At 38.8% G+C, this 25,150-nt stretch overlaps 1 protein-coding gene across 1 annotated transcript in view; it reads right to left on the bottom strand.

The window, feature by feature from the left end:
* Positions 1-3,629: 3,629 nt before the first annotated feature.
* Positions 3,630-25,150, bottom strand: part of LONRF2 (LON peptidase N-terminal domain and ring finger 2) — a 309,292-nt gene continuing 287,771 nt past the window's right edge. The window contains exons 11-12 of the mRNA XM_086934724.1: positions 17,684-17,833; positions 3,630-12,551 (exon numbers count right to left, since the gene is read on the bottom strand). Coding sequence (XP_086790850.1) covers positions 12,393-12,551; positions 17,684-17,833 — 309 coding nt within the window. The 3' untranslated portion in view covers positions 3,630-12,392. The remainder of the gene's footprint in view (positions 12,552-17,683; positions 17,834-25,150) is intronic.

The following is a 25,150-nucleotide window of genomic DNA, read 5'->3' as shown; positions in this document are numbered from 1 at the left end:
CTACTGTATCAAATAATAAGACTACACAAGGACAATTTCGCTAAAGTAAGATGGGGTACTAGGGGTCAATTAACAGAAGCAAGTCCTGTCAGACGAGGCATACGCCAACGGTGTGTGTTGGCACCTACATTATTTTCTTTTTATGTTAACGACATTCCTAGTTATTTATTGGGCTGTGCACACAATTCTCCTAAGTTGGGGGGGTCTAATGCCAGCACTTTTATTTGCTAACAACACCATTCTGATATCCCAAACCCCCAAAGGTCTACAATCTTTATTGAATTTATTTGATATATATTGCAAAGAAAAGGGCCTTGAGATAAATACTGGCAAATCAAAGTACATGGCCATAAACCCACACAAGACTTTTAAGCAGAATGTTTATATTAGGGGCCAAAGGTTAGAGTACGTACATTGTTTTCACTATTTAGGGATAACGTTGGATGCACAGCTGTCCTGGAAACAGTAGCTGGAAAAAAATAAAATTGCCCAACTTCAAAATTCGCTCCCAATAATAAAGATGCATGTGACTAGCACCTCAAAAGCAATGACTCCTGCCCTGGAAGTGTATAAGTATAAAGTACAAGCAGCTGTATTATACGGTGCCGAAATTTGGGGACCACATTGTAAACTGGGAGAAAACAAGTTCATTAGGAGGGTGTTAGGGCTGCCAGTAAGAACACCACTAATGCCCATCCTGATGGACTTGAATATCAAACGTTTGGATTATCACGCAGTATTAAGACCCCATCTATTTTGGATACGACTCTGGACAACCCCTGAATTGTCCAGTTACAAAGAGGGCCTTAAAGAGATTCTAGAAAATCGATAAAGGTAGGGGCACTCTGTGGGAAAAACATATTTACTTCTGGTTCAAGGAATTATGCCTCAAACATTTTTGGGAGGCGCCGTCACAACTGATTGGGTGTAGTAAAACATTGTTAAAAGCCACTTTCTGGGCTTACATCCAAAATACCTTGATGTATAATGTAGATAATGGTATATTGACATCAAAGTTTCTTTTACATAAGGAAACTGCCAGCTTTGAAATGTTTATGAATGAGATACGTCCTCCACTGGATAAAATCCTATACATGAAGTTTAGGTATGGTGTACTAAACATTAATCGAATTGGGCAGTGAATAGGAATAAAAATAACAATGATTGGTGCGAACTATGCAAGAATGTTTCAAAGGAGAACGATTTGCATGTTTTTTTCTTCTGCAGTGCATATGGCAAAGCAAGGAATAAATGGATCAAACCAATTTGCCTTAATTTGAACATCAGAACATGCACAGAGGCAGAAAGAATATTGAAAACTGATACAACCCAAAAAATTGTTTTTAGCATAAGTAGGTTTTAATTTAATGTGAGTCTTATAAGAGTTAAAGCGGGACTTAAATTCTAACTGAGTTTATGTTCCTAAGGCTAACACGTTATTAACTACTGATGGAAAAGAACGGAGTATAATAATAATAATGATTTTAATAAAATTGGTATTACTTTACGTACCATTAGCTTAAATTTATGGGCCAAATTGTAAAAAATAAATAATTAAATGGAACTTTGTGGACTGTTATATGCCCGGTTATTATTTGTAAATATCTATGTTTAGATTTAGTTATTTAAAGATTTTAAATAGAATTCTTTTGGTTGGTATGTTAATGTACGACCGATTAGGATTGCCTTTTTAAATAAATAAGAGTTGCTTACTCTTTATTTCGCCACCTACTATTGATGCCGGCATGATATGTATTTTCTTCTATGTTTTTTATGTGACTTTTATGGTTTTACTTGAACCGAAATAAAGTATAAATGATGATGATGAGAAGGTGCATCATTTACCATATTTGACTCTGTTAGCTAGTAGGTGCCATGTCACATTTTTGGATGACAAAAATATGCTCAATCATTTGGGACCCTGTTCAACTTTGCTACTAACATTGGCAGTAATCAATTCTAAAGTTGTTAGAAATTTATAAAATACAATGTATTGTTACCCTATCTTATGGCTCAGGAATACTGGGGTGCCACAAAGAATCTTGAACTTGAAGAAAATTGTTTTTGTTGGCAGCTTTTTAGTTTTTCTCTGAACAGTTCTTATTTTTGCCATAAAAAACTAGGGCTTTCTCATGTGGAGGATCTCATTAAATTGTCTCTGCCCTTTGCTCTAGAGTATGATCTGGACTTATCCCAAGGCATTTTTTAATAAAATTGTTAGCTAGGACTATTTGAACTGCTCAAACGGTTTGAAAATTCCTCGGCTCCAGTACATCCAAACTACCTCAATGGAGCTATGTAGAACCCTCCCTTTTTTCCCACCCTAACCAAATTGCAAAAGGGGACAAACTTGGGATTAAGAAGTTTTTTATGAATGCAAGAACAGTTTAAAAGAGGCAACTGAACTTGCCAAGCTGCTAAGACAATATATTATTCTGCAGAATTCCTTAAACTTGCAGCCTTATTTACTCATTGATTGTTGAACAGCCTTGGCAGAGAGCTCTTCTCTGAAGATCTAGGTTGGGCATGATTCATAGTCATGTCCCTTTCCTTAAGTGTCGGTTTATTACTGATTAAATTTGTTGCTGCCCATGTGATACAAATTCACCCCAGCCTCTGCTACATTTTGGATTTTTTTGTTGTAATATTAGATTTTTTTCTCTACATATTTAATCCAGAATTTAAAGCGGTGTGGGTTTACTAGTTCTACGTCCACATTGATTTATTTACAAATGTTATCAGGCACTGCCTCATGATTTGCTGTGGGGTCCTTTTTAAAATCAGCTGTATGGTTCAGTAATTTTTTGCTTTGTTAATCTCTATAAAACTGTTTTTCTTTTAGGTTTTGTTTCTGGTGCTAGTGTTTTTGCTTTTTGTAAATGTATTCTTTGTGCTAGGATTTCTGTGCTTTCATGGTTAACAAGTTTTAACCGTTTAAATATTGATTGATAAATACATTAGGAATGTGTTCTGTGATGCTGTACGTATCTAGAGACATGCTAAATGTTATGACTGAAAGAATCTTGTTATAAATTACTACAGCAAAGGAGAGGTTCAGGAAGTCAAGGATCCAGACCATGGCTGGAATTAATAAAATATAAGATAACATGTGCTTCATAAGCACTGAAACTTGGGAATTGGTATCCTTCCAAGAAAAAAGTTCAAAACAACAGCAATGCCTCGATCGAATAATGGATTTGGGAGATCCTAGAGTGGAGCAGGAAGAGAAAACAGTGGAAATTATTACCCCTGCCGGCTCATTTCATGCTGGTCCAAATTTAATGGATAGACAGATGATGACATGGATAAAACTGAAGTATGTTTAACTGTTTTAGGTGATCAATAAGATAGTGGCAAAAATGTTCTAACTAGCTTGCTTCTCTATAAAATATACACAACTGTATATGTGTGGAGGAGTGGCATCTTTTGTTGCTGGTAGTGTTTGCAATTGGAGTAATATCACCATGCTAATCGCTTGTTCCCTGTTGAAAAACAAATGCACATAATTCACTCACTCTAACCAGTGTTAAAAATTAGTTTATAAAAAGCGTACTATTGTTGTGTTGTATTTGAGTAATGAGGCAATGACCTGCAACAAATATATCTATAGATTGAATACCACAATAAGGTTTATACAGATTTGTCCGATTTATTTTATTCCAAACATCACCAATTAAATACAGATTTTGAATGGTTGCAAATGTACATGAAAATAAATGCAGCATTTTTGTAACATTTGGCATTGCAGACACGGCAAGAATGCCAATCCTGGTAGAGAGACGGCGAACCAGTCTTGAATTGACTTAAAAAATGGAAGAGATGGTGATGATCCATCATTGATACAATCAATGGTTGTTTTTTTTTTTTTTTAAATAAACAGGTTATAAACACTTTTTTCTACCGGTTATGTAAAGCATTTTCATTCCACTTGACCAGATAATTGGAACGGAAGAAACTTCCTGCAGTTTTAAAAAAAATTACTATTACGGTCATGAGCGTTTCACAATTAACAATTAAGGCTCTACAAAATCCGCCTGTCACAGGTACAAAGGCTTTGTGTTAATACATTTTAGCTTTCTTTAAACACCAACAATTTTAATATGCATTAATGGAAGGGAGAAGTCAGAGAGAATGGTCATTAGACAGATTTTGGCTTCCAAGTGTACTGGGAACCAGTGTCATTGATAGCAGAAGCAAATCTGCGTCACCAAATTAGGATAAAAGAACAATTGAAGGGGTAAAGCTGTCCCATAATGTAAGTGCTATGGTATGGCAAAGTGCCACATATGCATTCTGCCTTAAGAGTATCCATGACCTATCTTCACCAGCAGGCAGGGTCCACGTAGGGTGTAAATAGCTCAACTAAACAGTATCCTTTGGCACACAAAACACCAGTCCAAAAAGGTTTGAGGAGCAAGACTCGTTCACTATTTATATTAGACGAATAGAAAATGAAATAAACATTAGAAATGTACATCCAGTTAATCTTTGCCTAGTAGTACTTTAAAACTAACCACCCTTTAACACATCATTTTTCCCTTCACTGTGCCTTAACCTCTAAATCTTTTGCTAGCAGAACATCCCTACAAGGGTTAAGAAAATTCACTCCCAAGATGATCGAAACTGCCCCACACCATTAATAGCAATCTCCTCCCGATCCACTTCCTCTGCCATTACCATGTGGATGGCTGTGAAAGGAAAGGGACAACAAATCAAATTAGGTTGTAAAAGGGCATTTTTTAAAATTGGGCATAAGGAGAATAAACTGCCTGGCAATATGGTAAAAAAGAGAGCCAGAGAGGAGCATTGATTCCCTTCTGTCCCACAAAATGGATGCACTTGTGAACATATCTTTCTCCACACCCAGATAAACATTTCTTTAACGGAGTACCATTTCAGTTCATTGCCATGCAACAGCACTAGGGCTGCTGTCAAATGAAGTTTACCAGACAAAAGAAAAACATTCACAATGCAGAAATTGGTAATCAAAAGTTGACAAGATATTGGTGACACAAAGAGGTAAAACAGTTTGATGCTCCAAATATATCACAAAAGGAGTGCCATACATTTTAACGGTAGAGCTGTAAATGGACCTTGTGACTCCAAGCCCTTAATCTATAGAACCAGGTGAACACTTTGAGGAAGCTGATTCTCTGAAAATGCTGTCGAAATCTGAGTCAGGACGGTTAGTTAAATAAATAATCAATTTAAAGCCAACTACTTCGTCAATATCGGTTCACCATGAAATCATGAAGAAGTGGTAAATCAGATGGCTTGATAATTGGGTACCGGGTTAGAACATTTTTATTGCTTCAGAGGTAAAAGATGTTACACTGAATGCTTGCAATCCAGCTCATACTGGGCACCACATCACTGACAATTGGAAATGGGACTATGAACAGATACTCTGGACTAAATGCATTCTGAATAGGTTCTACATCCTATTCGCTTGATTAGAGCACTTCGAAGGCAGATCTGCACAAGTGTTGTACAATTTCCCTGTTGCATAGTTCCTAGTCAGGAGATAAATGGGGCCTTCACATACCTAAAGCTACCTAGTTTACTGTGTTGCTGGGTGTATTTCAACTCATACACCACATTGTTTATTTCTGCTTAGTTCTTCCCACCTGAATAACGTTCACTGGGCGTTCTGACAAATTTTCTTAAAAAAGAAAGGTGTAACACTTCAAAACTAAAGTGCATTTGAAAAATGTCAGTCCCTGGAAAGCCCATGCAGCCCACGAATTTACAACATTCCATTCCCGAAGAATTCAAATAGCTAAAACCAATGATTTTCTTTTTATGCATCTTGCATTATATTTGTTCCAAAGTCAAAAGGGAATGATGCGTTTATTTTCTGGTTTGTCCTCCCTGAGAGTTCTTTTGTTTAATCAGTGCATATATTAGTCCTTTTGGAATATGTCTTGTGCGCATAGAATATCAGTAAAACATTCCACTAAAAAGGTGTCCGTACTGTTTTTTTCCGGTCAGACAAAATAAAAACGAAACCTCTGCAGGTGTCACTGCTCCATTCAGCTTTATGGTATCACGATCTACAACAACTTCAAATAGAAAGATAGTAGTAGCTTGATAATACCAAATGTTTTTTAAACAGTTCTCCTTTTAGTGTAGAGTAGCAATCTTTTAAAGCAAAATCACAATCCTTAGTCCCATTCCACGACTGCAGTCCCTCTGAATCTTGGGAGACCTATTCTAGTACTTTCTCTGACAAAAGAGATGAACTGCAGTATTCAGCTAAGACAATTACACAATTTACACCAACTAGTTACATCCAAAAACCTTAAAGAATTTCACTGTCTGATTACACATATGAGTATGGTCCAATTTGGTCGCCCCAGTACCTTAAGAACTGTGGGGATTTTAACATAGTAATAGTATTTCATTGGAAAAGGTGACGGCTTAGCAAAGACAATGCGTACTGACAACAAAGGGGTTGATGGTAAAGTAGATTTGGAAAAGCACAGTCTATCTAAACCCTTCATTACACTAATTAATTAAATGGAGACATGAGAACTTCAAAAACACAACCTGCTGAGGAATGGTTTTCTACAAGAGTTGAAGTGCATACGAACTTACAACACACTATAATTTTGTAAATCTATAAATTGAAACCCATTAACAAACCTTCATAATTTCTGCAAATAGAACTTCAACACAACACATACCGCAAACTGAATTAAAATGTACATTTTGTGCCCATTGCTTTTTCGAAACATTGGATCCTTTGCCAGATATTTATGTATGCCGCATATTGTAGATGTCCACCTAATCATCATTTATTTAAAATGTCTTTAAGGTCAAAGGAGGTACAATATTGCATCTAATCCAAAGAGGTATATTTCGCTGAATATTCTCTTCAAATCTCAGGCTTTTGCTCATCAATCCAATTAGTTGAGACTTTTTGCTGTGCCAAGTAAATCATATTTAAGACCAGGTAAATTACGTAAAGAGATATCTCTTGGTTAATGGGTGTTTAGATTCTGGTTAAGACATTGCCTAGCCATAATGCCAGGAACTGTTACTGAATATAATACATTTTCTGATATGAGAGGACTACCATCTTAGTCTGTATTTCTCAAAGGTAATTTGAATGAATTGCCACATGGTTTTGCAAGGCTCTCATTTTCGGTAACTACATAGATGTAAGGATTCAAGAAGCAAAAGAGCACTTGAAACAAGTATGTTGTCGTATTGAGTTTAGAGGGAAATGTTAGTTTCAGTTCAAATACTCCCTCTCAGGGAGGCAGACTAATCCTCAATGAGTGTGCAAAACCTATATCAAAGCACACAATAAAATGTAGCCCAAATAGTATAATTGGAGTTCAAGAATATGCAGTCTGGATGCAGCAATCCAAAGTCCATTTAATAGTGAAGTTTTCTTGATACCCTATTGTTTATTGAATACGCTTGATACTGATGTGTCTCAAGATCTATCCCCTTTCATGAATAGGAAGTACCTTTCTTGTGAGGGTTGCTACATTACGGGATACAACCGTTCTCTGAATCATTTCTTTTTGTCTTACATTAACATATCAGCCTTGAAAAAGTCAAGTGGACGAAACAAGTGTGCGCTGCCTATGATCTACTGTATGTATCAAGAACTCTATATTATGAGAATCAGAAGGATATCAAGAAAACTTCACTATTAATTGGGATGTGGATTACTGCATCCAGGCTGCATATTCCTGAGCTCTAGTTGCACTATTTGGACTACTTTATATTGTGTGTTTCGGTAAATGAATGGCAGAATCGCAGCTTTGTTTCTAAGACAACCATTGCACTCTTGGTTGGCAGGGTCCATTTAGCACGTGCACATCTTTGAATACTGTATACAATTAATCAAATGTATTATATCCCTTCAGGCTGTTGATACAGATGTGCGAAAATATGTCACAGACAACATCGCTTTATATTCCTCAATAAGTATTTAGCAGAGCTCTAATGTACTGAAGAATATGGTAGGGAGGAAGACCCATTGATGTGCAAGGAAAGAACTAAAGGCCCTATTAGGATGGCGGGCAATCGTAGACGGGACCGCCAGATAGGCGGTCGCCGGTCTCACTCTAGGCATTACGATGTGACCGGCGGCAGCAATGCCTATTTCATGTATTGCAGCGGGTGCTGCTGGCTACAGCACCCGCTGCAATGCAAAAATGGGACACTTTACCTATCCCTTAAATACGTGGCAGGCACCATGCGGTGCCTGCAACATGGTGAAGGGATATGTAGGAGTGCCCACAGCTCAGGGCCAGGGGGGCACTACAGGCCCCCAAAGTCCCTTTCTGCCTGCCTGTTCATGGTGGATAAACCCCTGGTAGGCTCCGCCACCATTGTAGGGACTACGAGCCCTTCCGCCACGCCAGCGGGCTCAAGGAGACTAGTCGGATGCGTGGCGGTCGGTATTTCCGACCTCCAACAAACCGCCCTTCATCATAATGTGGCACTGCTGGTGGTAGGACTACCACTGAAGAGCTGTCTGTGGGAGTCTCACCACCATCATAATCGGTCCCTAAGTCGTTAAGTGTGTTCCACACTAAAGCCTTGGTTTGTGAAAGGTGGAAATGTAAAGTATGTCAGTCTTTAGGTAACAAAAAACCATCTTGCAGCTCAATTCCAGATTGCTGGGAGAAATCCCAAAGTACCTACAAGACCCAAAATATAACTGCGTGTTCTGTTGCACCCATTACTTATCACACCTTTCTGCAAGGAAAGCAAACATTCAAATGGTCACCCTGCACTAGTGAGCACGGAGTTGTTACTGTAACTTATAATTTAAAAAAGTAGGTTTAATTTCTGGGTTAGGGCAAGGATGACTACTAGCTAAAGGTAGTGCTATTTCATTGAATTTTCCTAAGTGCATGATCAGCAAAGAAACAGAGATTTTCATTTAGATATAGATATATGGGAGCATTATTTGATCTTCTTTGGGGAAAGCTTTGTAATTGTTAAAAGGAAGAATTGCACTCACTCACTAGACTTTTCCATAAATGTATCAACGACCTCATTTTTTGAGACCCAAACTAGTTAATATCGGTAACTCTGAAAACCAAAATAGCTAGTCTGTTCTCTACAGAATAAATGATCAAATCAATGCAGACCTCAATAGCAGACATGAAAAATAAAATGCATCAACAGGTAAAAAATGAAAATTTGCGTATTGACATAGGAACCCTAATACCATCTCAAGCTAGCATGTCTGACTTGAGATGCAACCCCTTCAAATCTCCCTTGTCTTTATAAGCTATAGCGCCAAGTTTCCATTCCTAAGAATGGTGGAGATGAAAGAAAATGGGTCTCACCAAAAGCTTCTTTTAAGTCTTTTGCAGTTAAATCCAAGATCCGCGAATTTAAGGGAAAGAATCTTCATATAAATCCAGATTACACTGCCATATTCAGAGCTGGGGCTATCCAAACAGATTTTAGAGAAAACGCAGGTGTAAACACACACCACCATCCCTTTAGCGAGGTACAAATGTCGGACTGCAACAAAATGTAGGATCCCCACTAACTGTAGTACCTTTGGCAGACAGTCAATGAACAGGTGGAGCCCAGAGCCAAAATAATAAGTACCGTTATTAGTGGTGTGTCAGACATAATAAATAAATGACAATCTTTATGTATTGGGGCTTTTCAGAGGCTAGCCATTTTGCAGTCTACAAACAATAGCAAACAAAGAAAGCTTAACACTTGGAGCTAGGTTTCTGACACCATGGGACAGCCGGTGTACTTTAGTCACGTATATCTGTATCTAAACACAAATGCCAGGCACCAAAGAAAGAATAAACCTCTTGGACTCGACTTGCACAAGTCAAATTGCGTTTTCTTAATCACTATATAACTGCACCAGAGCTCATGGTATAAATCTACAAACCACTTGCAGAGAAAGGAGATTACTGTGCAAGAGACCCGAATGTATCACAGGTCATTTCACTGCTCGTCAGTTTAGTCACTGTGGTCCATCAGTACTAGCACTTTAGTCTGCTCTAGACTGCACTGAAGTGCTGAAAGCCTACAGGAAGAGGTTTTGCTTTTGAGCCATCTCTGTATACAATTATGCCTTATTTTGTGGCCAAGAGTCTGAACTTCCCAACCTCTGGCAATGACAGTCTTAGCACATAGCTCAGCAAGATTAGACTTGTTTAGTAACACCAGTGCAATCAAGGACAGTTCAGGACCGAAATATGGTTGTGGACTTCGACTGCTACACTGTTATCGCTAGTCTCATGGGGATCTAAATATGAGCACATTCATAAATGTGTCTGTTGTGCCATTTTTCTTATTAGTAATAAGACAAAGGCAGAATTTCATGTCAACATGTAACGTTAATTACAAAATGTTCCTGGTCAAGGTTATCTTGACTTGCTCAGCAGCACTAGGATAAATCTGACAATTAGGTGGTTTTGCTATTGTGCCTAGTTGAGACAAAACTGCTACAAAACTAGCCCTACTTTACATATGCCATTCAAGTGTAAAACGTTGAGCAGTCACCAAGAAAGAGATCTCAATGTTGTTGTCTTATCTTTATCAATGGGCAATTCTCACTAAAAGGCTCACTCAGGAAAAAGCAAGGCTGTCAAACCTACAATGTGTAGCAACCTTGCCATGTATGACATTTTCAAAGCAGCTAATGTCTAGCAGAATGAAGGCGCTAAACACATTTTTCTACAACCTGCGCACCAAGAGCCCAATACTACACAGATTTAAAATCCCAAGTGTCACTATGCAAGACAACCTGCTGTCAGAAGACTAAGCAGATACAGCCCTTCCACTTTCCTCCCATTGGAAGGAGGATAGTCTTCCTGAATAGTAATCTCAAGAAAGTTGTGTGTGTTTGGATTCATGTGGTTTTGAAAAGGTTGATGGGGTCCATTGATAAGTAAGATATGGAGCTTCACCTCAGCATACGCCTGATCCTGGTGCCATAAAAGACCAATGTTCCGAAATAAAACTGTCCTGCATCCATCCACCATGCAGATGCCCCTGAATGTTTTAAATCCATACTATGCAGGTCCACTGTTTACTGTTGACGGTCTAGCCACGCACACTGCATAATCACTTTGTACAGAACAAAAAGTAACACGTATCCTACATATATTTGCTACACGAAGAAAATTAAACCTATCAGTTTTTTTTAAATCTAAATGCGATGATCACTGAAGACATGGCTCAGCATTAATCTAAGATGCTTCTATGAATTGAGGCATGGCTTGATCTTGAAAATACTCATCCCCTTATATTGGAATTCCAAATGTAAATCAATTGTTCATTAGTCAAACAAATGATACAGCTTAGTTTAGGCGTAATATCACTCTAGATGCAAAACAGTAATTATTTTGAATTTGAGGCGTGTGTGAAGTGTAGGCTGCAGGTATCAACAATTAAATTAAATTCATTTTAGTCATGAAATGTGATAAGATGAATAGGCATGATTTAAGCAAATATATAACAAAAATATAATGTTGTGCCAATTAACATTCTACAAACAATACGTGCAACCTGCTAAATGCACACAAAAGAACACAATATAATACTGGGTATGATAAAGGGACCCTAAACTCTGTTACAGGACACAAGATTAACTTACAAAGAATACTATATTATAATTACCTAATTATAATTGGTCTGATTTTTATTAACTACTAAAGGTTGCAGGCCTATCCCCGACTACCATGGATTGCATATCTGGGCTGCAAAACTATTGTTTACGGACTTTATTTACTTTGTCTCTTCATTTCATTACCAATTTCTGGAGTCAATTGCAGGTTTTCCAGGAAGTGAGTGCAGGTTTCCTCCTGAGGCATCGGCAGTTCTAGCCCAATCTTTAAAGAGGCTGGTTGGAACAGGTCTACAAACAGAACACAAAAAGGGCGACTACATTCTGCATATGTTAGTCCAGAAGGATATATAGGGCACAATTTGAAAAAACTCTTCAAATGGAACATTTCTGTCCTCACAATTTGTCAAAGGGCTTTGTGTCAATTTGACATCGCATGATTTCCGACTTGGTACAGGCTAATGTTCTCCCCTATGGGCTCGATGCTACTTTAACGATAGAGAAGCTGAGGCTTTTCTTGTCACAGCGAATGTGACAAGACTAACTAGACATGAATTAAAACTTCACAGCAACTCCAACTTCCATGGGAAGGTAGGCACAGTGCTTAGAGCCTGTGGGATACGACAGAACTGAAGAAGTGAAAGCCCAGGTCCATTGCCAACATCTTAATGGAAGTGAAATGAAACCAGCTAGAACGTTGCTCATTATCGCTGCGTGGTAGATCTGATAATGAAAATGGGTAATTTGTCTTGAAAGTGTTTCTCAGTGCAGAGAAAAATCTCAGTCATTTTGTACTTCTCTGAATGAGCAGCCCCTGTTATCTAGGCCTTTTGCGCATGACAAATAACAGTACCCGTCGAATGGCCAAAAGACGCTCTTTTAGCGACGTCATTGCAAGTATGGTCAACTGAGCCTTGCTCTCCAATGGCAGCACAGCCAATAGCCACCAACACCACGCCGGACCGTTGGCGTTACTCTGTAGGAGAAAGAAAAACAAATTAAAGGCACAGGAAACTGAAACCTTTATGCATATCAACTATTATTTTGCAACAATCGATTACTTTAGAACTGTCAATTTGTACATTCACATTAAACATGCAGCTTTACATTTCTTCAAAGACTTGAGAGAAGAGAGAAATAACCACAATTTTCAAGAAGTCAATTCGCTGAACCACTACTGGAAGCAAAGTGACATCGTCGACCCTTTCACTGCCTTGATGATATCCCAGGTTGAACCCCCCCCTTTCCACCCGCACCCAATCAACAGCCTCTCATTTGCTGTTGATGATGCTGCCTGCATGTCCTGCAACACCACAGGTTGCATAGGCCGTGCCAAAGGCCAAACCATCGGTAGAGCTACAGCATCATCTATGGCTACCCCGAACTGGCGTAAATGAATAGACCAGCTAGAGCTTCATGCTGCTATCTTTACTTGGCTGTTGTACTTAACTTGCACTGGACGGCCTAGCCAAACTCTCTGTCTCACCAGTAACTCAGCAATACAAAACAGAGGCACACTACAGTTCTTTTGGCTGCAGGAATGCAAGCCCTGCTCCTAGGTGACAAGCATAGAATGGTTGGAGGATGCATCACCAAATCAAACAAACAGCACAGAGCAACAAAAGTAAGTTAGAGTCCTATTGCTCAACTAGTTGCTGGACAGAAACGAGAAAGAGTCGCACCATGTCTGTTAAGTGCACTCCCCCTGTTACTTAACTGGTGCAAGCAACCAAAGATGTAGTAGAGACACTCCAGCTACACAGGGATCCTGGGGATTAATCATGTGCATGGAATGCCGTCAGGAACCAGCCATGAAGGTAGAACGAGAAAGGGAAACAACTGCCTAGGAAGTCTTTATACAGTAACCAGTAATAACTGTAAACCATAGGTCCATAGTTTTAGCGCGGCACAAAAGGGCAGGGAAGGCCAGATCTGAGAACAAAAGTAAAAAGGAAATGGGTAACTTATCTTGAAAATGTTATTCCGTGCGGAGAAAAATCTCAGTCACGTTTCGCCTCTTCAAACGAGGAGCCCTTGTTATCTAGGCCTTTTGCCCATGACAAATATTAGTAACCGTTGAATGGCCAAAAGACGCTCTTTCATTGAAAGGGAGCGTTACTCTCCAAGGGCAACACAGCCGACCTTTATGTGCCCCTCAAAATACTCAGACTAATATTCTAACTAAGATATTTGATGTAGTGGACTCCTAACTCTAAGGAGTAGTGGAGTATATATTTGTATTGCAGTAGAAGCACCTCTTAAAAGGGATGTTGTGCCAAGAAGTGTACTGCGAGTGAAGTATAAATAAAGGTAGATTACATGAGCAAAGATAGGATAGGGAGTGGTGGGAACATATCATCGAAAGCACTGACAGTTTTTTTCTATATAACACATTACACATATTTGCATGTTGAAGAACAAAGAGGTGGTGCTTTGGCCAGACCAAAACCCTTTTTGTTCAGGATTAGAACCTAGGTCTCTGGGATGAAGGTAACTCAATAATTAACTACATCATTTCGGTTACACACAATACATTATGATGCCTTTGCCTACCAATGCATTCAACAATTTAAATTGAATACATTTCAATGAAAACCCTTCAGCTGGATTTATTCATCATGCAAAGGTCTGCTGCTAAAAGACTAAACAGGCCAGAAAAGAAATTCACTTTCAGCCTTTTTCTGGAAATCATGTCCCATCATGGGGAATTGCTAGAGGCGTAATGCTAACCTAAGAGAAAAGATAGTTGTATACCAAGTAGCATCTATGGTGTTGCTGGACAGGAGACAAAAGGCAGAGTAGATGAGCATAGCAAGTCTTGCGCTGGTCAAGGTTATGTGTTTATGGACAGTCATCATCTTATTTTGCACTATGCACAGATTTGCATCTGTAAAGACTCACAGGTCTGAATAAACTGCAACACGAATAATGTCCAGAAAATCAACCATGAGCGTGCACTTAGTTCTGCAATGACTTCTGCCATGAATCAGGTAATAATGATGTGGACCAGAGTCTGACCCCAATTCACCCTTGGGAACGCAATAACTTGATCTCACCCCTCTAATGCACTGTCATACAATATCTAGATATCCCCCTTTAGCATGACTGCACCCTTTTTGGCGATCATGTGTTATTTTCCTGATCGACTTTAGTTCATTTTCTGTGGTATCAGACCATACAAAGTCCCGACAATGTAACAATGAAGCTCAGTGTTTGAGACACCAGCAGCAGACACATCATGAGTCATGATTTTTAATTTCTTCATTGAGCAATGGCACTGTGCGAAACAGTTACTCAAAAACGGTAAAGTAAACCTACTCCAATCAAGAGATTTACCAAATATCTGTGAAGTGTTATAATAAACTCTGTAACCCTATAGGTACTCTCCAGGTCCAGTCCTCCATATGTACTTCATTACCTCTCTGTTGTTCTTAACAACACTTTTTACACCGGTCTTAAATCTAATGTTAGTTTGGCTTATTCACAGCAGCTTTATCATAAAGAGCATATTTACTCTTCATTAAGCCCTTAAAATTATTATAGCACGCACTGTCGAAGAACAGCAAATGTAATCTCATTCACATAATCTGTAATGGTAAGGTGGAGTACTTCAATAATTTTACCCTGTACCGGCCGGCACCAACTGCGTGCGAGCTGTTCATCGCGGTAAGACTGTATTTCACGCGGCATGCTTTCACGGGCTCCCCAGGCACTACTCAAATTTTTTTTTGACGCAGCGTTCTCCATTCTAAATCACTCCTCACTCACTACTGTTAACTCCCCACGCCGCATCTCGCACCGTTAACTACCTACCCGAAGTCTCGTTCACGGGGTTATTCACAACCGCCGAAAGATCCTTTAACATGTTTAAACTGGTTATTGTATGGCTAACATTTTGGATGCACGCCCGCACGGTAGTATGAAGTCCCAGAATGACTCTCCTTGTTTTAATAACATCCTTTTGAAAACGCGGGGACCGCATGAACGTTGCTGCCATATATAATGTGTTTATTCCTTTTTTTAAAAACAGTACATAATTTACGGTTATGCCTCACAGTGTTAGCTTTTAATTCTCTTTCAGTGTATAAACTTCACTTCTTTTGCACAACACCGTCGATATAGGCCCATAAGGCGACACGGAATGTCACCCATGTCTTATATTAAGATCATGTACAATGTAAGCTTGAAGCTCTCTCTAATATGCGTCCTCCCTTGGACAAATCTCTCTATTTTTTCCCCTTTTCCTTTAGGCTATCATGGCTAGGAATAATTAGGCTTTATTCAGTCCTGATGATGATCCCTGTAACTTTTTAATGGGATCGAAACGCCGTCGACAATTACTACACCATATACTGTGTTGTGTATTACTTACTATAATTCCAGTAATGGTGTGAATGAAAATTCTGTTATTATTGTATTCACAGAATACAATAGCTCTTGCCTAAGAATCTCGCTCTACTTTCTATCTACTCTACTATGCATGACAATTTGTAAATGTTTGGGTACAGGCTTGTGCCCGTCTCTAAGAAATTGTTGAAGGTATTCTTTCTGAAATTTTGTGTCAAAAATTAAATATTGGACCTCTGCCCGGCTGGGCAAGTTAATATACAATATAGTTTCCATTGTGTCTATATTTATCCTTCGTTTGTAATTCCTCCATGCATGGGACCATTGTTGTTCTCACTAATATGTTCCCCGAGGTCCTGTGCTGACTCGATTGGGTGCCATTGTTGTGTTTCATAACTTAATATTATTATAGCACGCACTGTCGAAGAACAGCAAATTTAATCTCATTCACATAATCTGTAATGGTAACGTGGAGTACTACAACACACGTCTGTAATTTATCATATCTATTCCCCAGTCATATGTACTCTGGTTAACTAAGTAAAACAAATTATTTAAACATGTTTATGAAAGTCATTTATTCCTTGGCTAATCTAAAAAATATTATTTGCAGCCCAGTTACATTAGTTGTGGATTAGTTTACTATTTGTGAATAGCTGTTAAATAAGTGTTTTTCTGCAAATGTTAATGTTTAAGCATTCATATTCGCTGGTCCACTCTACCTGATTATCAAGAAGAGCGGCATTTCAGATTGAGCTGGTCTGCATGGCAGTAGGGGTGGGAAGATTTAATTAAAATTGTATAAGCGAGTTATGTGTGCTTTACAGACTGCAGCTCAGCCTTTAACTAAGTAGCAGTGGCGCATAGAGCGGTCAATGCTACATTTAATTATGCAACAGCATGAAGATACGTGGGTTAGAGTAAAACCAGAGAGGCTAATGGTCTTAAGCAAGGCTGCATCCTGAGACACTACTTTTCTGATTCCATACAGCAGATTTTTCTATAGTATTAACATTTTTGGATTGACAACTGGTGAAATTCAGAAATGTAGAAACGCAATGTTAACTTGCATCTCCAATTTGGGTTTGCTAGCTGCCATACTCATCAGTCTTCCAAGACTACTGACCAAATGACAGGCTTATTATAAAAAAAATATATTTATAAATTTGCCCAAATCGAAAGTGAATTAAGAAATAAATGACAACAGATACATGAGAGCATCCTTGTCTAACCCAACTGGTGGCAATAAATGGAGTACTAGTACCCGCAAACCGAACTGCAATGCTCTATTAGCTCACTTTCCCCAAAGCCTAACTTAGGTACGTCAGCAGATGGCCCGGAATCGCTAAATAATTTCTGCAAACATATTGTTTCAGAGGCTCTAGCCTACTAGTAAATGATAAGATTACAGGATAGAGTGGTACTGAATACAGCTGACAACTCTTTGCAACTTCATTTAGTGTGGAATCAGGGCCGGACTGAGAACCAAAACCGGCCCTGGCAAAGTGCTCAGCCGCCTCCCCTCCCCCGCACATTGGGGGTTGGCGGTGCGCCAAGCTCTTTGCCGGGGCCGGTTTTCGGCCGATTTTGTTACAGGGCCGATTTTGCAGCTGTGCTGCAAAAACGGCCCTGTAACGAAAACGCCCCCCAGGGGCCCAAAACCGGCCCCACCCTTGCGGCCCACCGGGGGATTGCCCGGTGCCCGCTACGGCCAGTCCGGACCTGTGTGGAATGACAATTTTTATTACGAATAATAGTTACCTGTGGCTCGGGTTCCTTTCCTGGCATGGGCCCAAAGTGACTGAGAATTTGACTTTTCATGTTGTCATTGAGGGAGGTGAACCAGGCATAGGCTTGATCATACACGGAGTTGTGAAGGCAGACTAGTTCTTCATACTCTGACCCTTCCACCTAACCATGAAAAAAAACCTGTCATTAACATCATTCGATACAACTACGAAATGTACGTGTTAAAGATAAATTGGCCAAACATTTTTATCACAAAGTAAAAAAAATCACCTTCCTCTGGCAAAACAAAAAGGTTTACAGCTGCAGAAAGTTCTTTAACAAAATAAATGATGCACTTTGCATATCTTTAGGTCCCCATTATGACATCGGTCGGAAAGCCTCTGACCTGCGATCAGTCGGACCAACATCATAGGTTTCACTTTCGACCGTCGCATTACAACGACGGCGGTCAGAAGTGAAACTGGCCGGTCATTCTGGATGGCTTCCGACAGGCTCAAGGAGCCAGTCGGAACCGGCACGTAATCCCTTAAAGACGGCGTTTCCTCCGTTGGGATTACGATGTCAGTTGCACACAGGCTTTCCATGCTGGTGTTTCTAACATGGAAAAGCTGTTGGAAAGCGACTTTGGGGGCCCTTAGCAGGACCCCCTTCTCCCTGCGGCCGAGGGAGGACCTATGGTGCCCCCCCTGTCAATCCCTGCACAGTAGGCAGGCACCGTAAGGTGCAGGGATTAACAGAAACTCCCATTTCTCTACGGGAGCTTGTGCTGCGGCCGGTTTATGGTCGCAACACAATCTCATAGAGAAGTTGGAGTATTGCCATTATAATAGTGGTGTTGGGACCATCGACCGGAGGTTGGTCGGTTGGTCCCAAGACTGCAACGGTGACGTTCGCCAGAAATCAGGCCCTTAATGTTTAACAAGAAAACTCCATACAGGCTATGTTGTTGCCCTATCTGATTTAACTCCTTACAAGAGAGATAACCCCAACATTCTTCTGAACCGCCATTTGGAATACCAAAAGTGATCAAACTATCAGTTGTGTTTCAGGCCAGTGTCTGTTACTTAACCTTTAATAAATCAAGTTTAATGTTGGAGAAAAGAGTAATGCGGAAAATTGTTTGCAGAGGATCTAAATAACAAAAATGCCCCATTAACGTATTCAATTGATGATACCTTTTTTTTTCTAGAGGTATGCAAAAGTTGCTTTCAGGTAATTATGTGAAAATTGGGGGAAATCATTCGAAAATCAAATAAGTAATTTAGCTCAAATGTGTCCTTCCATTAATTTTGATGCAAAATGATTTTTCCACTAAAAAAAATTAGTACAAAAAAACAATTGTTGTGACTAACATCCACTCAAGTTCAGGTTGTTCCCGCCGCTCCCACACACTATGATCTTGACACAAACAGCAGCAAAATGCACAATGTGGTATAATTGAGATTTTTTCTTAACACACATTGCATGAAATTGCTGAAATTACGCGAGTATAATTAACATTTTGCTGAGATCTACTTTTTTTCCATTGAGATAATCAGTGCATGTGCTTCCTTATCTACCTATAAGGAAATTGTCTTGATTCATCTCAGTCTCACTGTATGATTTTGTATGTGAAAGAATCTTGTGGTTTAGTTATCTACATTTGATCTAGCATGTGCTATTTTTAGAGAACTTTGACTACGGAGGAGATTTGATCTTGTGGGTGAGCTGCTGGCATGGGAAAGTTTTGCAACCTGCGCAATCACTTTATCTCCCAGTGCCCAATCTTGGCATACATGCAACATGTAATGCAATTGTAAATGCTGAAATGCAAGGTGTAATTAAAATATGTGAAATGAGGGGGAGCGAGCACAACGTCAAACAAGAAGGCCACCTAGCCCCGGAGCTCAGCATCATGGCAGGATTGTTGCAGTGATTTTAGCGGCTCCAGAGTCTCTTTCCTCGTAGAAATGGACAGCCCCATGCACCAGAAGTGCTCCTGAGTGACACCATGTAATTTTATTGCAGTTTTATGCTTTTTTTAAGGTAAAACCTCTTCAAATTGCTCCAGCTTCTTTGCAGCCGCCATTTTGTTTTACCTTAGAGGCTTTATTTGCTCTTCTCTTCAGGTACATTGCTGCTTTCTTGACTTTTACCACCATATATCTGCTTACCTACTATTTTATGCCTGACCAGACTTTTTTCTAACTTTAAGGAGGATTACTTGTTATTTAGTTGTTTGCGCAGTTAGTTTTTGGAGCTCACTTCACACACTGTGGGGTATTTTTAAGTATTTGCTGGTACTCTCTTTCGTCTCCACGAAATTTCTCCTCCCTTGTTCTATGGGTAGGAGTAAGAAATTACTACTTACAAACAAGAGTTCCACCGCTCATTCTCAGGTGTCGGACTCTCCTCCCTCCGACTATACACCTCACGATACTAGCATTATGGCGCAATCTGAATCATCGAGGTCAGCGGTTTTGTCACTTTTTTCAATTAAAACGCAAACCCTTTCTTCCGCTAACAAAAGTCCCAAACAGGATCCTCTCTCTGCACCAAAGCCTGTTTCTCCGATGTCTCTGGACATTATCTTTGAGGAAATCCGCGCTTTCGCCCTTTTGTTGAAGAGACTAACTCCCGCTTCCAAGTTATGGATACTAAATGGGCTTCTATGGACTCTCGTATTTCTATAGTGGAACAGCAAGTTGATGACCTACATAATGTTTCCACAGAATTGGTTGCCCTTGAGAAGGAGGTCCTTTTGTTGAGGAAATCAGCGGAGGATCTTGAAAATAGAAATAGGTGCAATAATTTATGCTTGTATGGTCTTCCTGAGATTTTGGAAAGTGACAATCCCGTTCTCTTAATCAATAATTTTCTCATAAAGCTTCTTGAGCTTCCCGCGTCTACTAATCTGAATATTCAAAGACCCACAGGCTGGGCCCAAGTCTGTCTTCGTCATTGCTTGGTTTTCTTCTTTTTATTTTTTCTCCTTCTACATTTCTGCACATATTTATCTTCTTTAACAATTTTTTCCTGTTTCCTATCTATCGCATAAGATTCCCCACTGTGCTGCTCCCTCCCCAGTTGGTTGTGCCATCTTCTCCCTTGTGTCGCCATTCCATGTATTCTCTTTGTCCCCCCTTAGAAGGTAAGTATTACAGTTGTCAATCCTTTATTTTCTCAATTTCTATTTCTATTTTGTAATTTGTGGTTGTCATGCACTGTCTTCTCTTGTTATCTCTTCTTTCATCCTCCTCTTTTTTCAGTCCATTTCCCCTACCTCCCTCCTTCTTTTCATCTCCTTACGTTTCTCTAATGCTACATTTACCTATGGCTTCTATGTGTGATTGCATTATTCAATGCATCTTTTTTACTATTGCATGTTTTGTTCTTTATGTATTTTTGATGGCTTTACATTCAGAGTTATTTCTTGGAATGTGAAAAGTTTATTAACCCAAATAAGAGACAGAGAATACCATCACTTCTTGCCTCTTACAACCCTGATTTGGATCTTTTACTAGAGACCCATCTTACAGAAGCTGAGCATTACAATTAGAGAGAGGTTGGGTGGGTTCCGTATTATTCTCTCCTACTGCTAATAAGAAAAACTGTGTTATAATTCTATGTCATAAGAAATTAAACTGTAAAATTATATAGCAAGAAATTGATACAGAAGGCAGATGGTTTGTTAGATAAGTTGTTAATTAATAACTTTTCTTTGACCGTTTTTAATGTTTACAGGCCTACTCATCCTAATTGTTCCTTTTGGCCTCTGATCACACAGAAATGTATTCAATTTAGGGATGATTACTTTATACTAGAAGGCGATTGCAATCAAGTTGTTGATCCCTTTCTTGACCGCCAATCTCAGGTACGCTTCACTCCTCACAAATTGCATAAACATTTTCTTGACACTATTTCCCAATCACATCTAGTTGACTCTTAGAGACTCTCTCGCCCCAATACTCTTGACTTTTCTTTCTCCTCCCCTACACAAAATTCCCTTTCCCCTTTAGATTATATTTTCCTCTCTCAATCTTTATCTGAAAACCTGGTATCCTCCTCTATTGAACCTATCATTATTTCTGATCATGCCCCAATTATAACGGACCATGAATTACAACCTTCACATCCCAGGTCCTACCATTGGTGTTTCAATAATTTTCTACTTCTTGACCCACTTTTCTCTTCTTTCTACACTTTTGCTAACAAATATTTGGAACTAAACAGTGACCCCATTTCCTCCCCCTATATATTATGGGATCCCTTTAAGGCTACTGTGAGAAGTTTCATCATAGACTTTAAAAAAAACCTTAAAAAAACATTTTCTTTAACAACGTAAAGCTACCCTGGCACATATTAAGGCCTTAGAACATAAATTCTATACTTCTTCGGCAGATTCGGTCCTACCTGCTCTGATACTTGCCAAATTAGCATTTAATAAAACAACAACTGACAATGAGTCTTCCATACTTCTCCGTAGTAGTGCTCGTTATTACGGAGGTCGCAATAAAGTTGGGAAACTTTTAGCGAATTATCTTAAAACTCATAAAGGATTGACTTTTTATTCTTAAGATAGCACTCTTCTTCACAAAGATCAGGACATTCTTAACGAATTTAAGCTATTTTATAAAGATCTTTACACCCCAGACTCTCCTCCCTCCAGGTCCCTCATCCAGTCCTATCTTGATAACCTTCCAACCCCATCTAATTCTCATCTCAAGCTTTCTGATCTTGAAGTAGACTTATCCCTTAAAGAACTATCACCTGCTCTAAATGCTTTAAAGGCGGGGAAAACTCCTGCCCGGATGGTTTTTCAGTTGAATTTTATTTGCATTTTTTTAACTTATTACTTCCTAATCTCTTAAATCTTTTCCATTCTTTCTTTCTCTCCGGTAAAACTGAAGGTACTTTTCAAGAGGCCACAATTTGTATCATACATAAAGACAGACAAGATCCTATGTTTTGTAAAAAATGTCGGCCAATTTCCCTGGTCAATGTTGATTATAAATTATTTGCCAAAACACTTGCTTAACGTTTAGACCCTCTTATGCCTTATTTGATTGGCAAGGATCAATGCAATTTTGTTAGGGGCAGATTGACCTCGGATAATTCTCGCCTCTTTATTAAAGTTATAAACAAAGTTCCTTCCCTTTCCACATCCTTGGCGGCCATTTCTGTTGATGCGGAAAAAGCATTTGATAGAGTGGATTGGTCCTTTTAATTATCATCTCTAAAATGGCATGGTTTTGGTCCTAAATTCACCTTACTTATTTATTATACTCTGCCCCCAGAGCCTCATTACTAGTCAACGGTTGTATTTCATCCTATTTTCCTCTTCAACGTGGAGTTCGTCAAGGCTGCCCTCTTTCCCCCCTTCTTTTTGTTTTAGATATTGAAACGCTTCCTATCCTCAATCCGTAATAATGACTCCATATCTGGTTTTTCTTATAGTGATCAACACTTAAAACTTTCCGCATACGTGGATGACATCCTGATTTTTTTATTTCTGCTCCCGAAATCTCCATTCTCCCTAAATTACATGAATTTCATTCATTTTCCCTTGCCTCTGGATACAAACTCAATTCAGATAAAACAGAAATTCTCCCTCTCACTAAATTTTGTCTTCCACATTCCTTTTCTTCCACTGGTTTTGCACGGAATGGTTCTAAAATCAAATATTTAGGTATGTGGTTCTTCAACTCCATTGCCTCTTCTATTAAATTAAACATGACTGCGGTCCTGTCTCGGGTTGACAAACTACTTTCCTCTTGGAATCCTCGCTTTCTTTCGTGATGGGGTCAGTTGGGACTCGATAAAAATGAGGATTACCCCTATTTTGATTTACACTTTTTCCATGCTTCCTGTCCATATTCCTGCTTGTTATTTTAAACATATTGATTCTCATCTTTCTAAATTTCTCTGGAAGATGAAAAGAGCAAGGATTTCTTTATCTTATGTTCGTGAGACACAAACTAATGGGGGTGTACATTTTCCTGATTTTCGCCTTGATCATAGATAATTTTTGCTTCGTCAGGCCTCGAAATGGCTTCTCTAAACCTTCCCCTTTCACTTCCCTTTAGCTTTTCATTGATTTTTGTTATATTATTACTCTTCTCTTTAAAGGAAGCTCTAGCCTTTTCTGCCAAAACTCCTCTTACCTCCCTCTCATTGTTTGGCCACACTTGTACCTTATTGAAACCTTTGACCCATATAAAGTCTATTTCTAGAGATTCCTTTTTAGAGTCTCCTATTTACTACTACATGTAGGTGTAACTCTACCCTTTTCTGTTATCCACCATTTCATAGGTTTCACTCAGAGGAAGAGACTTACAGGTCTCCATCCCTTCAAATCAGGAAATAGAGCCTCCTACAACAGGGTATACAGGTGTACAGTTACCACCAGTAACTCTGCACCTGTAGGCATGGCGAAGATCTCCCTATAGGGGCATAGGAAATCTAATTCTTGAAAACATATTTAAAGTATTTTAATGTAAAATTTAAATGCAAAATAATTTGACATTTATTTTTAACCCAGAGCCAATATAACATTTTACAGCACATAAAAGTATCAAATTACATGTGTACTGAGTAATTAACTTAAATATATTCAATGTATAAATACTTTTTAAACCACAAAAAGAATCTCACCCCACTAACATTTTCCATTTTAAATATGTTTTGTTAAACATCATGTGTCTAATTATTTAAATTGGTTTTAAATTTTAATTGTTTTATTACCATTTGAAATAATTAGATTTAACATAATACATCTTTCTCTTACTAGACATATCACACATACATACATACATACAGATAGGTAAAGCCAAGCTTAAAAGGACCTTATAGTTAAGTGTTGAAATAACACAAGTGAACCACAGAAATTTATCAGTTATAGTTTACTGAGCTAACTATAACTGGTGCCACAACATGCACTGCTTATGACCTCACATATTACACCACTCACTACATGTTTAATGACAATTACTGATGACATCACAGAAGCTGCTGCTCCTCAAATTGCTCTATAAACCACTAGATCATTTAAAAAACAAAGTTGGCTGTTAAAGGGTACACAAACATATACAGCAAAGATTGGCTTATGTGCCTGTGTGCATGTTCAAAATAGAAATAGCATGCCCTTGGAGACAAGCCTCATTCAGTATGGTAAAAGTTATATGGTGCACATTTTAGCAACCAGTAATATTTTATGTATACACACTACTTCATTTAAAGAAGGGAGAGATTAAGCACAACTAGTGAGAGTTGCAGACATAAGTTTCAAATATGTAGTGGCTTAAATCAACGGGCTGTTACCAAAAATATGTGAGAAACATTAAAGCTTCTAACATTACCTTAGGATTTCTAGGTACATGCTGACAATAATGTGTTCTTATGTAGTGGCATCAACATTTCTATCTAGAGATTTAAAGGTGTACATGTTTCTGTCGGAAGTTCAGTGAAAATTGAGACATACATTGCTGAAGAATATGTAAT

Source organism: Lissotriton vulgaris, chromosome 8, assembly GCF_964263255.1.
Source record: "Lissotriton vulgaris chromosome 8, aLisVul1.2, whole genome shotgun sequence".
Taxonomy (NCBI): Eukaryota; Metazoa; Chordata; class Amphibia; order Caudata; family Salamandridae; genus Lissotriton; species Lissotriton vulgaris.
This window is presented reverse-complemented; position numbering and strand designations above follow the sequence as displayed.